This window comes from Nasonia vitripennis (genome assembly GCF_009193385.2).
Source record: "Nasonia vitripennis strain AsymCx chromosome 4 unlocalized genomic scaffold, Nvit_psr_1.1 chr4_random0003, whole genome shotgun sequence".
In the NCBI taxonomy this organism is placed as follows: domain Eukaryota; kingdom Metazoa; phylum Arthropoda; class Insecta; order Hymenoptera; family Pteromalidae; genus Nasonia; species Nasonia vitripennis.
The window spans coordinates 4,639,897-4,655,051 of record NW_022279638.1 but is presented as its reverse complement, the minus strand read 5'-3'; the positions used below and the strand labels follow the sequence as shown (position 1 = coordinate 4,655,051).

The following is a 15,155-nucleotide window of genomic DNA, read 5'->3' as shown; positions in this document are numbered from 1 at the left end:
ACATTTTGTCCAAAATAAAAGCGGCTCCGTCACTTAACACACTGGGGAATAGCGTAAATAAAATACGCCAAACAGTTGCAGGAGATCTTCTGATAGAGCTTAAACGCACAAGAGAAGCCAAAACCTCGGACTTCAAAAAAACAGTTAAAGCGGTACTAGTGGAAGGCGCCACAATAAAAGCACTCCAGGAAGAAGAAACTATTGAAGTAAGAGATCTGGATATGCTTACCTAAAAAGAGGAGGTACTAGAAGCACTACGGAAGGAAATTGGCAAAGAGAACATCATAGAAGTCTCTACGATAAGATCTTTGCGAAAGACGTATGGTGACACGCAGATTGCAGTGATACGGGTACCAGCTCAGATAGCGGCTAAGATCACTAAGCTACAGAAGATCAGAATAGGATGAGTTAACTGTAGAATCCGGGTAACTAACCGCAAAAACGAGCCGCTTAGGTGTTATAAATGTCTAGGTTTTGGCCATATCAGTAGAAACTGCACAGTAACTGAAGATAGAAGTAAGCTTTGCTTTCAATATGGAAAAGATGGGCACAAAGCAAAGGAGTGTGAGAACCAAGCCAACTGTGTACTCTGCAAAGGAGGCACTGGGGGGTAAAGTGACCACGCAGCTGGTAGCTATGCATGTCCAGTTTACCGAGCTGCAGTAGAAGCTACTGACAGAAAAAGAAAATGAAAATATTGCAGATAAATATAAATTACTGCGCGACTGCACAGGACCTACTAAGCCAGTATGTCCGTGAGACAGAAATCGACATAGCCATCGTCTGTGGACAATACAGAGACCTGGACAAACCATCGTGGGAAATGGACAGTACTGGTAAAGCGGCGATATGGGCATGCGGAAACACCGTTTTCCAGGAAAAAATGACTAGACGTGTTACGTCAGAATGAGCGCAACCCACTTATATACTTACAGTGTGCAGAGTTTCTATCTTCAGTAATTATTATTGTTTTTAATTAATGAAGGAAATCCCTTTTGTGACGGGTAAATCACTTACACGCAGGAGGTCTCATCATGTACTTTTCGTCCGTTTCAAATTTGTATTACTTTCTTTCTTCCCAAGCTCCTCTTTCTTAAGGACATGTGTTTTTCTCCACTTTTTTTTCCTAGTTTGAGGTGCTCGATTTCTCTGATTTTTCTGGCTCGTCCGAGTGATGCAGGCTGATCCGGCATCAGTCTGTCGGGTGCGTTAGTGGTGTGCAGTAAGTTTGTTCGTGTTTGTTACAGTTATTTATTCTGACTCTCAACGAAATGTGTGAGGTAGAAAAATTTTGTTATTATTTATTATTTTTATATTATGCTCTACTACCTGTTATTTTATTATTTTCGTTTATCGTTATTGTTTTTTTCTTTAGGTAATTGATGTTATTAACCCGATCGACGGAAGTGATTAACCTTGGGAGTCCTGTCATAAACGAGGCTGGGGATGGTGTGGTGTTTGTTTTCATTTCGAGACAAGCCTTTCTCGGATCATGGTTAAGCACTCTAATTATGGCTGCATCTCGTTTCGTAAATATTGATGTTTTCTTTTCTTAGTTTAACTAGTGCTGATTTTGATGCATTTTCATATTATTTTTAGTATCGTTACCCTGTGCTTCAATGTGCCGAGAGTCTGAACTTGATTTGGAATAGTTTCGCATTGCGTCATGTCAAAAATAGAATACATACATGTGTATGTATTCTATTTTTTTCTATTCTTTATTTTCAATTGTATAATTATTATAAGAAGTTTAAATTATTGTTGTTTTTGCAGGTTTGGATCCCTGTCCCCCCGACATATTTTGATTTAAAGATATAGAGTCCTAATATTGTTTCAAGATTTCTGCGTGAGCAGAAGTATTATTTAATTGTTTTTACATTCTATGTGACTTGTGTTAGTTATAGGTAAAAGAATACTTTTGAAATAATTGTGTTTAGATTGACTAGTTCTATTAGTTCTTTTTTTGTACAGTTTATAAGAATAAATTTGAGTGGTGTTTCGGGAGAGAATAAAAATTTTGAATAAAGGAGTGTGGATAATATACGTTTTTTTTTATTAATATTGAGATTAAGAATCACGATTAATCATTATTTATTGTTATAATTGTTATTCTTAGAGAAATTCTAATAATTCATCAATTTCATTCCATATCTCATCTGTTTTTCAGCTGGTAGTGGATTAGAGTCTATCTCGTTTACGGCATTTTCTAGAATTTCTATTGATATTTCATCCGTCATTGCATTTGCTAATTCTTGCGTCATTTTTGCTTCTGTTAAGGTGGTTTGTAAGATAGGAGTATCGTTGGCCTCTAGTGGCATCTATTCTTCCATGGCTTTGGCTATTCTTTGTTTATTTCTTCTTCTGTGAATGTTGATTGTATTTTTGGCGCTGTTGCATACTTTCATTTTTTTAATGGTTTATTTTTTCCTCCGCTTCGAGGTTTTCTATTTGTGGTCTCCGTATGGGTTCTTTTATTACTTATTTTGCTCTCCTTTTTTTCGTTGGTTGGTTGTTGTGCTGGTTTATTAATATTTATTGGCATATTAGTTTCTCTGAGTTCTGGGTCTTCGTTTGTCATTGTAACTCGCGGTTTTGTTTTCTTTCGGGTTTCCTTGATTATTTTAGATAGTTCCTCTTGCTTGTTTGGAACCTTTTCTCTTGCGGTGGTTATTATGTCTAGCTGTCTGACCTCGGCTATTTTGTTTTGTTTAGCACTCGATGTTCCTTGGAATGACATTCTTGCTTCTTACCATTTTTCAATTTTTTCTAGAGTGACTCTCCTTTTACATTCCATGTACTTCGTGGCGGGTATCTTTTGACCGTTTTTTAATGACACGTTTCTTACAAATATTGACCCTGACGGTGATTTTTGTACGCAATTTTTGCAAATTTGTTTTTTGTGCAATCTTTGCTACAGAATTGTTTTGCGTAAATTGCTTATATATTATTCTGTTGGTACATCTTCTGCACGCAAGTGCTGGTCTTGAAGTCACTAATAGAATTAGGAAACTTCTACAGATGAGTAGGGAGGGGGGTCCGTAGGGATTCCTACCGTGTGTAGCTGGGTTACGGTGTTTGTATTGTCTCTCCTGTTTCATAGAAGGATGGCATATAACAAAAGCTGCAGAGTGGTAATCTTCGTATTTGTCCTACGTAGAAACAAGTAACTCCCTCTCTTAGTCTGACGCAGGTTGATCGTAGCAAGATGTCGTAAACCTCTGGATGTTGGCTTGGGATGACTTCGTCGAATAGCGTATCGTCCTCCTGCATGATTATCCTATATTTTATTTGTTTGTTGGTTTTTTTCTTGTTCTTTTGTCACACCGTATTCTATGTTATTTTCTGCTTTTTCTTTTATTATTATGCATTGGTTAATTTTTACTACTTTGTTCATACCTTATATAATTTTTTATTATTAGATTGATTATTCACACAATATATATAGTAAACATTTCACGTAATGAATATAGTATTTATTAGTTTTTCTTCACACAAACAATTTTTTTTATTATTTTTTTATTTATTTGCTCTTTGTTAGTATATATACCTCACACAGTTGTTATTTATTATTCGAGATATATATTTTTTTATATCTTCATACGGAATCAGGCCTTTGGTTCTAATATATCTGAATTTCTGGATATAAAGGTTCTCGTGGGCAAGTTGGAGTTTCGTATGCAGGTTCAATACTCTTCTTTATTTTAATGTCCTCCTCTTTATTTTTACTTTCTTTATTATTTTTTTTTTTTTTTGTTGTTGTTAACCTAAATGTAACAGTAGTTGTGTGACTGAATTCCAGATACCTCCGAGTAAATGTATTGAAAATCCGTATAAGTTATATATTGCGTACCCATGTATAATGGTATCTATAAGCAATTTGACAAGTCTACAAAGCATAATGATTCCGATTAGTCCCGCGCTCGTGGTTCCGAAAGCCAAAAAACTTAACCACATTTGATCCCATGTATTTCTTGCTATTACTTTGATAGCTTGTTCGTCGAACATATTTGTTATCGTAATTACCTCTTAATTTACCTTTTTACCCGCCATACCTGATGCTATTTTATTTAGTACAGTTGGTTTTTCAATTGGAAATAGTATCATATCACGAAGTCTATTTAAATCCTTTTCTCCGTAGATTCCCCCTATAGCCAGAGTTTCCGGACTCATATACTTCCATGTAGGTTTTGACTGCGGTTAAACGTGTCGGGCTCTTCCCCTACAATTAGCATAAGTAACATTTTATACCAGTGGTTATCTATTTTAAACATTGCCGGTATTCTGCTGTCACACGCTATTTGCGTACCGGTTCTCACAAGTATCCGGGTTCTAGGTGCTAGGAAAAGCACCTCTTCTTTGCGTCGCACCGGAAGCTGCTCATAGCATTTGTCGTGTTTCTAATTTTGACGTCCACGCGTAGACATTTTAACAGATGTACCGCATCTCCGGCTACCACGCCTATATATCCGTTCGACTCCATGAGTCTGTATCCGAACTCCTCCGGCGATATAGTCGCTATCGAAATTGCGTTTTTATGTACTTTTTGTTCAAGTTCGCATTTTCGTTGTAAAATTTTATAATACATTTCTTAAAACTATCCCCTCATATGTTTCCCTATATATACAATTTTTGAATTGTAGGCAAAAATGTCCAAGTTAGTTGTGCTTATAGATGACTTTTTAATTAATTCTCCGGAATGTCTGTCTTCTGGCACGAATAATTTCGGATGTTCAGTTCCAAAGAATATGTAACCGTATTTATGTAACTCGGTTGTTTTCCATAAAGCGAATGTTATAGCTTCAGATTCTAAGGAGTACATGACTTTTTTAGCGTCTTCGTCATAGATTTTGTGTAGATAACCTTCATAAAGTATCGAGTATTTATCAAGTCCGCAAAAGTCATCTGAGACGTTAACCCACAATACATGCGCTCCGTCATAGTCCACACATTGTCGATCGGTAAAGGTACAACGTACACCTGTTTTTAATATGATTTTATTTGAGTTCAAATGTATTGGTGTTGAATAATCTTGAAGCAAAATTTCGAGCCAGCCCGCGACGTATACATCGTATTATCGTCCGTACGGGTCGAAATATGATCCCCGTGCAGTGACCATCGCCGTTGCTTCTTTTTGTAAAAACCACGTGCTAGTAATGAGTACTATTTCCCCAAAGACCTATGATTCTTGTTTCTCCTATCTGAAAATATCCGGTTCGTTGCATTACGTCGCATTCGCCCGCTGCTACTGGTAATGCGTGTGAGTGCATATCGCAGTATGAAACTATGCGCGTTATTTTTACCGATCATTTCTATACGTGCGTTAACGAGTATTCGTTAAGTTGTAGTAATTGAGCGTAAGTTCGCGTGACGTTAACAGTTGGTTTCTTTATGTCACAATCTCCAATGTCTAATAATGATATTGTTGTTAGATTCGAAAGATGATCTCCACAATCCTAACTGTATAATCCGTTTACGGTATGAAGAATGCTTAAAAGCAACAAGAGCAGGCAAGATATAACCATCTGCAAAGAAACAAAGTACAATCTTTCAAGGTTTCGTTTACACTCTCAATTTTTTTATTGGGTACATTTTTATTACAGGGTATACATATATCTTTATTTTATATATGTGGTATAGTAAAATTCAGATCACTAGATTTTACTATACTACATAGCAATTTTTGCTGTACCGCATATCAAAATTTATGGATACGAAAGCTTTTTAAAACTATTTTTGGCCCTTTTATTTTGTCGTCTGTTGGTGATTTTCTCTTATTTGTGTTAGTTGGGTGTTGCAGGCGAATTTTAATTTATTTATTTGTTACATTTAATCTCGAAGTCGCATCGCATAGAATTTCATAATATCCTACTTTACTTACATCGCAAGCTAATTATTACATATGTCGCAACCTAACAACGCATCGCTAGACTAATCGCATTTATATTTATGTATAATGTTCCGATCTGAAAGTTCCTTATATACTAACCGAACAGTTTTTCGTCACTTGCGAGTGGAGTTTACGAGTCGCCCCCTAGTGGCAGTAAGTGATCAGGCGAATTCCTGTCATCGGTTTGAGTTACGACGAATTTATTAGCTCTGTCAGTAATTTTTTATCGACAGAACACAGCGAGTCAAAACGCAGTGCAATTTTTACTATACTGGTATAGCAATTTTTGATGAATGTATAGTAAATATTCCCACAAACATACTAGATTTTCTGCATAGGTTGAGTTTGTCTCTTGATTAGGAGAAAATATAGTAATTTTTAGTGATACATTTCTATCCGTGTATTTCCATAAATGTATCATGAATTGTCGTACAACAGCAAATAAATTTTTTGGCTTCCTCCTTAAGGAAGCTTTGTAATAGTAAAATTTTGAGTTTCGTCAGAACTTCTAGAAAATACGTTTTGGTGTATAAGTTCAACTACTTTTTTTATGACCATTTTTTGATTTTTGAAAAATACTATTTTGCGTTTTTGTCAATCTTTCCATTGTTAAAAACAATTCAGCTATAATGTATTTGAAAGAGAATAAAATTACCTACTTCTCCTCATTTGGTCCTCGGGATCGAACCGCTAAAATAAAAAAGGCAGATAAAATAAAAAACGTGATTTTTTTAAATTCATATCTCTGAAACTTAACATCATAATCTCACGAAAAAAATCATGTCGATGGGTCATGTATCAAACTATATCTCATTAAAATTTCAAGTTATTTGACAACTTATTTTTTAAGTAATAAATCGAAAACCGAAAAAAAAGAGTTTTTTTGTGCCTCGATTAAGGACGTAAAAGTCCTTATTGCACTTAAGATTTTGGGAAAAAGTAGATATTTTGTGTGTTTTTGCTAAGTGCATTGCATAGCTTTTAAACCCCTATGGTTCTTAAGATATCAAGTTTTCAATTTTTTTTGGAAAATTTTCTGATTCCTTATATCTCTAAAACAATGTATTCAAATGTTTCAAAATTTTATTTGGTGATTTACCATAAAAACAGCTGTTTTCTGCTAAAATTTTAAACGATTTCGTCGAGCGGTTTTCAAGAAAAGAGCTAAAATGTAAAAACCATTTTTCTTAAAATTTTTGCTTTCTTTTAGAGGTGTGTCGTTGCACGTCGTTAAACTCCCTCTCTTGCGAATTTTGCGTATTTGTTTCCACCCACCCGCTCATGTATAATAAACTTCTTTTATACCCCTCGTTCTGGTAAGTACCATAGTATGTTGTTAAGAAAAGTGCTCCTTTAGCAAAATAATTAATTAAATTATCAATTGGGAAAATTTTTAATTATTTTTTTTTTTTTTTTTTAGTTCAGTCAGTTCATTATTATAAAAGATAGATCAGATCCAATATTATAAAAAATAACATTTTTTAACACACCCCAACATAAAGTTAGTACTTTATCCGCGGCGAGTCGGGAATAAAGAGCTACATGTATGTATACGGTATAGAAACGGAGGATTCAGAGGAATAATAATAAGAATCAACGACGAATTTAACATCGGCTACTATATCTATAGCTATGAGGAGCACTGAGCTTACTCCTCGCTGTTATAATATATACGATAGCAGAGCATACTAAAAATTGCCCTTGTGCGTCTCGACTTGGATTTTAGCGTTTTTGTGTGTGTGGATTATTTATTTGAAAACAATAATAAAAACATTAACATACTGTATATTCAAACAATATTTTATTTATTAGAACTACGAATTTATTTGAAGGAAGCTACGTGCCAATGAAATGGCAACGGCTTTTATTTTATTTTCATCAGGTATTGCTGCACTAATTAATTGGTTTAAGTGATTTGCAGCATAAATTTTTCTTACTTCTTTTTTAAATAAATGTCACATCGACAGTAACGAATTGACGTAGAAAACTATAAAATTTTAATACATAACAAAATCATGTCAATGTTCTTGCCAGTGATACATAACTATTTGCATAGATAACTTTTTTAATAATATAAAAATTTCACGTTGCTTACTAAATAATAATGAAACATCATATTTTTCTATTTGTTTACTAAAATTTTAGCGACTTCATTTTTATGTTAATCGGTGATTGAATAGTCAATTTAACTTGGCGGCAAAAATTTGAAAAAATTATAATTCGCAAAAATTAAAGCATGAAAGGCAAACATTAAAAAACTGAAATTATAAAATTAAACAATTTCTAAAACGAAAATTCTGAATTGAAATATTAGGAAATATGAAATAGCGAGAGTTTAGAGTAAATTTGTTTTTATTTAGAAAATGTTTTATACCCAAAAAGGCGGCATAATAAGCGACAAAAAGAAAAAATTTAGTATTTTTATCGCGAAACCATTTCTAAGCATTCAAATCAAAATCCCTGCATTCATACCAAAACTGCAGGTGTACAAAGTATCCTCCTTGAATCTGAGCCCAAAAGAACCATTTGTACACTTCACAAAATTCACAAAACATTGCACCGAGTGCCACAATGGGCCAGCAGGGATACTTAAGGTTTTAGCACGGTAGAGTTAAAGGTCCCCTTAAGGGGGCACACCACCTTTGAAATTAAAATCAAAATTTTTCATTAAAAATTTATAAATACTTATATAAATTAACCAAATTTTTATTACTATTCTTAGACATTATAAGCATAAACTTTATAAGCATTTTATAAGCGTTTTACAAGCATATTACTGATTGTTTAATCATTTTTTGATTAATTTTAACATAACTATCATGTAACTTTTTTTCTATGAAATTTAAACCAAATCCCCTCATTCATACCATAACTAATATACTTTTAAATAATATCCTAGAGTTTGAGCTCATTTGGGCCATTCGTTCCTTTGGAATCTTACGGTAAGTGAATTATGGACTCCCTACTATACGTAGGTATTTTATAGAAGTATATAGAAGGTCTAAAACCATCAAAATAAAGGTAATTATGTCTAAGAATAGTAATAAAAATTTGGTTCATTTATATAAGTATTTATAAATTTTTAATGAAAAATTTTGATTTTAATTTCAAAGGTGGTGTGCCCCCTTAATTCAGTTGAAATTTTGGGAAAATATCGAAAATATCTTTTGATCACCTCAGCTAGGATATTTTTGCAACTTATAAAACCATTTAGTTTAAAAGATATTAGGATTTAAATCCCCTGTCTCTCACCCTTTATACCCTGTATAACTGAAAATTACTACATTTGTTAAACCTTATAACTCGCTAACTAAAGTTCAGAATATTTATTTTTCTTTTTAACTATTTCCGTATAACGGTCGTCCCTATGTCTAGATGACAAAATAATTTAAATGCGTATAATTTACCTTATTAGTACAGCCGATGATCATCGTCGATTTTTTCTGTCTGCGTGTAAATAAGTCCCGATTTTGTTTGGGCGGCAGCAGCTGGAGCCACGTCGCTGCTTTGTCCAAGGGCTACGACTCCCTGCGGCTGGATATTCTTGATGAAACGATTAGACGCTTAGATGGACAGATAAAAAAATTACCCGCGAGACGTTAGTCGGTTACATTAGACTATTTCAGTCTTGAGGTGCCTTTATAAGTAATCACCCCAAACTCAGGTTTTCAGTAATCTTCGACGACTTCCTGGTTTACACAGCCAATTTCAGCTCGAACTATACAGTCCGGCTTCTCGTAACGCTCTAACGCTTGCGAATCCCAAAATCTGCGATAGTCCGTACATACACATCTCGACGAACACACATACATCCCCACTCACTCATTTTTCGCAATTCGCACACCCGCGAATCGCACCTTTGCGGAGCGTCACTGCTCGCGCTGTGGTGCTAGATTTGAATCTATCCGTACTCATAAAATGACCGTTACAAGGTATGGGAGTTTTCACCTCTAGAACGGTGGACTCACCTGCGATCGGAACAGGATCCAAAGCACGCGGGTTTAACTTACGATCATGGCTCAGAAAAATCAAAACTAAACCAAAAGGGACTTAAGGATCGGAACTTGGAATATTCGCAGTATATACAGAACAAGTGCGTTTAAAGGACTCATGAAGGAAGCTAATAGATACAATCTAGATTTCGTAGCAATCCAGGAATCGCGATAGCCAGATGGCGGAGTACTAGCATCGGATAATTTCACGCACCTGTATGGGGCCAGGAGCGGGAGGATTTCTCATAAGCAAAAGTATCCTACATTACGTTAAAAGTTTCAAATCCGTGACTGATAGGCTCTCGTACATCATCATCGAAGTTGAATAGTATAGATATGTATTTATTAATGTACACTGTCCTACGGAGGATAAAGAAGATGAAGCTAAGGATCTTTATTACGAAACTTTAAAGCAGGTAATCGACCAGTTCGTGTCTTACGACACAAGAGTAGTATTAGGCGATTTCAATGCTAAAATAGGTACGGAGGGAATATTTAGGCCTACTATAGGGAAGGAAAGCCTGTACGAAGTTAGCAATGATAACAGTATTAGGATCATAAATTTCACGGCGGCAGAAGATCTTATAAATTGATCATTTTCTCATTAAAAAAAGACGTCATACTAACGTTCTCGACGTAAGGGCTTATAGAGGGGTAGATAGCAACTCGAATCACTTCCTAGTAGTAGCCAAATTAAGAGCTAGATAAGTAGCGAATCAAAATAGTGAGCGAAAAAACAAGGTAGAAAGTTTTGATATTAAAAACTACGAGATAGAACAGAGCGAATTAGGTACTACATAGAAATTAATAACAGATTTCAGGCACTTGAAGAAAAAACGGTAAAAGAGACCGCGAATAAACTACTGGGTAAAAATAAAAAGCCAAAGAGCAAACCATGGTTTGACAAAGAGTGCGAACTCTGGTTTGAAAGGCGCAAAAAGGCTAAATTAGATAGCTTACAAAATAGAAGCGATAGGACCGTAGAAGAGTATTCTAACGTAAGGAAACAGACGAGCGCGATCTACAGAAATAAGAAGCGGGAGTATCAAAAGAATCTTATTAGGAGAATAGAAACTAACAGTAAGGAAAATAACCCCCGCGAAATGTACAGAGGGATTAACGCCATCAGAAAGGGTTTTAGGAGTAGAGCGCAAATGATGAAGGACGAAAACGGGGACCTCGTAACAAATGACAACGAATTACTGTCGCTGTGGAAACATTATTTCGATAAATTATTAAACGTGCACGAAAATAGCGAAGAATTAGGGGACGAAATTCACACTGCTGAACCCCACGTGGAGGAACCGAGCTACCAAGAAGTAGAGGCCGCGATTAAAAAACTAAAAAACAACAAAGCCGCGGGAAATGACTCTATACCAGCTGAGTTACTCAAATATTGGGGCGTCGAGCTCACTTTCAAAATCTATAAACTAGTATGTGCCATCTGGAAAAATGAAACCATACCCGAAAATTGGAAGGAATCTATCATTATATCGATTTTTAAAAAGGGGGATAAGACAGACTGCAATAACTATAGGGCTATTTCACTTTTAGCAACGTACTACAAAGTTCTGTCTAACGTAATACAAGCTAGACTCACTCCATTCGCGGAAGATATAGTAGGAGATTATCAGTGCGGATTTCGGCGCAACAGATCGACGAGCGATCAAATGTTTACCATAAGACAGTTGTTAGAGAAAAAGTAGGAATTTTGCGAAACCATGCACCAACTATTTATAGATTTTAAAAAAGCGTACGACTCTATTAAGCAAAATGTATCAAATTCTAGTACTTCTCGGTGTACCGAAAAAACTCGTGAGATTAATTCAAATATGTCTGAACGGAAGCACGGGAAAGGTCCGAGTAGGCGGTAATGTATCAGAACCCTTCATGATACGCGATGGTTTAAAACAAGGGGATGGACTCTCTACGCTGCTGTTTAACTTAACGTTAGAGTATGCCGTTAGAAAAATGCAGGTTAGCCAGATGGGCGCAACGCTTAATGGAACAACGCAGATACTAGGCTACGCAGATGATTTGGATATACTGGGGGATTGTAAGGAAACGGTAGCAAGAAACGCGGAAATCCTCATAAAAGCGGTGGAGTATACAGGGTTAGAAGTGAGTGAATCAAAAACAAAGTACATGATTGTGGATAAGCTAGGCATCTGCAGAGGGGAGGAAGATCTCAGAGTTGGGAATTTTACTTTTGAAAAGGTTAGCGAATTCAGGTATCTGGGTACGACCATAAATGATAGAAACGAGATTAATGTCGAAATAAATAAGAGACTCCATTCGGGTAATGCTTGCTTCTACGCCGTGAGTAATTTACTTAAGTCGAGGCTGTTGTCTAAAAACGTTATAATAAGAATATACAGGACAATAATACAGCCGGTGGTTCTGTACGGGTGCGAAATGTGGGCTCTCAGTAAGCAGGCGGACAACCGTTTTAGGGTATTTGAAAATAAAGTCTTGCGAAAAATATACGGGCCGAAGAAAGATGAGGAAACCGGGGAATGGAGGAGACTACACAATGATGAGTTACACAATCTGTACGCGTCACCAAATATTAACAGAATAGTAAAATCGCGCAGATTGGGATGGGCAGGGCACGTAGCGAGAATGGGAGACGACCGTACGGCAGCGCGTGTCATGAAGGGCAGGCCGATGGTAACGCGACCTCTAGGTAGACCTAGACGTAGATGGGAGGACAACGTAAAAGCGGATCTAGTAGAAATAGGACGGGTGGGTGTCGATCGGAGAGGTGCATCTTGGGTGGGGTTGACACAAGATAGGGCAGCGTGGAAGGCTTGCGTAGATGAGGCGATGAACTTTCGAGTTCCAAGTGCCATGTAAAAAAAAAAAATGCTTGAATCATTTGTTCAATTTTAATATTGAAGTTTACACTACATATTTATTTAGTATGTTAGATTTTAGTTTGTTTTGACTTTTCAATTTTAAATTGTACTAAAAATTGGCTTAGCGCGTGTGCCGCGCGAGTTGATTTTTTTATTGTTGAACTCTTTGAAGTTTCTCCCTATTTCCACTGTACCCACTAATGAAATTTTCTGAAAACAGTCTGAATTGGCTCTGTAAGAGCTTCAATTCGATACTATCACAATCTCCCTTTAAGAAATGGAAATCGTATTGCATATATTGTTGGTACATAATAATATTGTTCCCTACTTAAAAACTTCAGGTGATAATCAGCTGATAAATTGTTTCAATAAAAATGTATATTATTACATAATCAAACGTTCTTTAAGTTATATTTATTTATAAATTTTAATAAATGATAAAAAGAATTTGATTAAATAAAAAAATTAATATTCCAGTATTGTGCGAAGTAATTATAAAAACCTTTTCTGTTTCAATATCTAATATAAGATTTAATAAGGACATTAATTATATAATGCAAAAATTTATTTTTTAATAATTCTTTTTATTACAATATTATTGTTATTACAACAATTTTTAATTTATAAAGCTGAGATCCTTCTCATAAAGTGAAAATAAAATTTAGTAAACTTAAAAGAAAAAAAACGTATTAAGTTTTCTTTTAATGAACTCATCCCTTTCATTTCTTATCAAGCAAGTCAGAACTTCTGTAGTTTTTTATTATTATGTCCCTGTCGTCATCGGAGAAGTTTTTATACTTCTTGTCCTCTTTAAGGTAATCTTCATACAAACCTGAGAAATACAAGATTATTATAGCGTTGTACATATTCCTGTTAAACTCTGTAGGTTAGATACAGCACGCTCTGACAGCTTGTATACTGAGTTTCGAGTCCAGACAATGCACTTGTTTAAAATATCCAATTATTTTGAAATTTTTAATATAAAAATAAAAAATATAATATCATAAAAATAATGCATTGTTTGGACTTAAAAATTAGTATGCAAAGCCGCAGAGCATATTGCATTAAATCTATACAGCTTTAAAGCTTCAATAATATAATTACTTTAATGCTTTAAAGCTGTACAGCTTTAATGGAATACAACCTGAGGATTTGTATACTAATTTTCAAGTATAAACAATGCAGTATTTTTAAAATATTAAATTTTCAAAATTATGTATATCTGTATATAATATAAAACAATGGATGGAATCGTTAAAGATATATACGTTGGAAGAAGCCCATACAAAAATTTTGCGCTAGATAGGACAACTGGAGGCTAAGGTGTCCCCTTGTTAACTGAGACGGCAGGCCCAGCCCGGAGATAAGAGAGCAGCAACAGACAACTTGCCTGGCGTAGGCAAGTTACCGACCGAGTGGCGCTAGTAGCCAAATGTAAATAGTCTACCTATGCGCTGGTAGATAGCGTACGCGCATGTAACACAGGAGAGAGGGAGCAACTCAGGTATATAAGGAGCCCCGGAGCCAGCAGCAAGCATTAATGATCTGCCTCTCAACTGAGTAACTAGCGAAGGGTAGCTCTCGCTTCTTTCTCCGGTCTCCTCCCTGCTTAGTAGTCTCTGAGCCCCAGACTCTCGAGGAGTATGCTTAGTAGTCTATGAGCCCCAGGCTCTCTCTATAGGTTACGAGATCCAGTATCGCCTCTTAACATATATTAAGTAAATAAACATTTATTATTTTACAAATTCATTATATCTCAAGTGCAACACCTTTATTAGATCATAATCTCCCTATCCCCCCTTCAGATGTGTCACCGGTTCAGGATGGTAGTACCCTGTTCTTAGATGGGGCTATCTGGTCAGAGACTAAGGGTGACATGTTAGTACCTCACACATCAGTCTAAAAGTTGCGTTGTTTACCCAAGTGTGCAGGACATGCGTAGTGGATATACACTACTCATCTCCTCCAACACTCGAGCAGCTCTCCTGGTGGGTTCTCCACTTCAGAGGATAGGGAAGCCTTTTGTCCACTCAACAGATATCACCAGGTGGATCAAAGACAATCATTATTCTTCGACTGTGCTTTTCTCCCAATCACTAATCTCGGGTCTCAAATTTCTTGCGTTCGCGTTCTAACTCATCGCGGACCGTTTCATAATATACAAGCTTTCAGAGCGTACTGCATCTAACCTGCAAAGTTTTATGGCTAATCAGAAACAAAAATATGTACATCGTTCTTTAAATTCGCTTTTGCAGAAAGTGTTTTAGGGTTAAGTACATCTTCTGCTTCCAGAAAAATCTCAAAGCTGTACATATTTAATAGAATACGCTGAGGATTTGCATACTAATTTTTAAATTCAAACTCTGCAGTAGTTTTGAAAATGTAATGCTATAAAATACTGCATTGTTTGGACTTGAA

At 35.6% G+C, this 15,155-nt stretch overlaps 1 protein-coding gene across 16 annotated transcripts in view; it reads right to left on the bottom strand.

The window, feature by feature from the left end:
• Positions 1 to 15,155, bottom strand: part of LOC107981432 (putative thiamine transporter SLC35F3) — a 671,722-nt gene that overhangs the window by 487,253 nt on the left and 169,314 nt on the right. For 3 of the 16 annotated variants that reach the window (XM_032601908.1, XM_032601907.1, XM_031928091.2), the window contains one exon: positions 9,295 to 9,430. The exons of the other annotated variants lie outside the window; for them this stretch is intronic. In XM_032601908.1, the coding sequence (XP_032457799.1) occupies positions 9,295 to 9,318 (24 nt within the window). In that variant the 5' untranslated portion in view covers positions 9,319 to 9,430. The remainder of the gene's footprint in view (positions 1 to 9,294; positions 9,431 to 15,155) is intronic. 16 annotated transcript variants of the gene reach the window in all.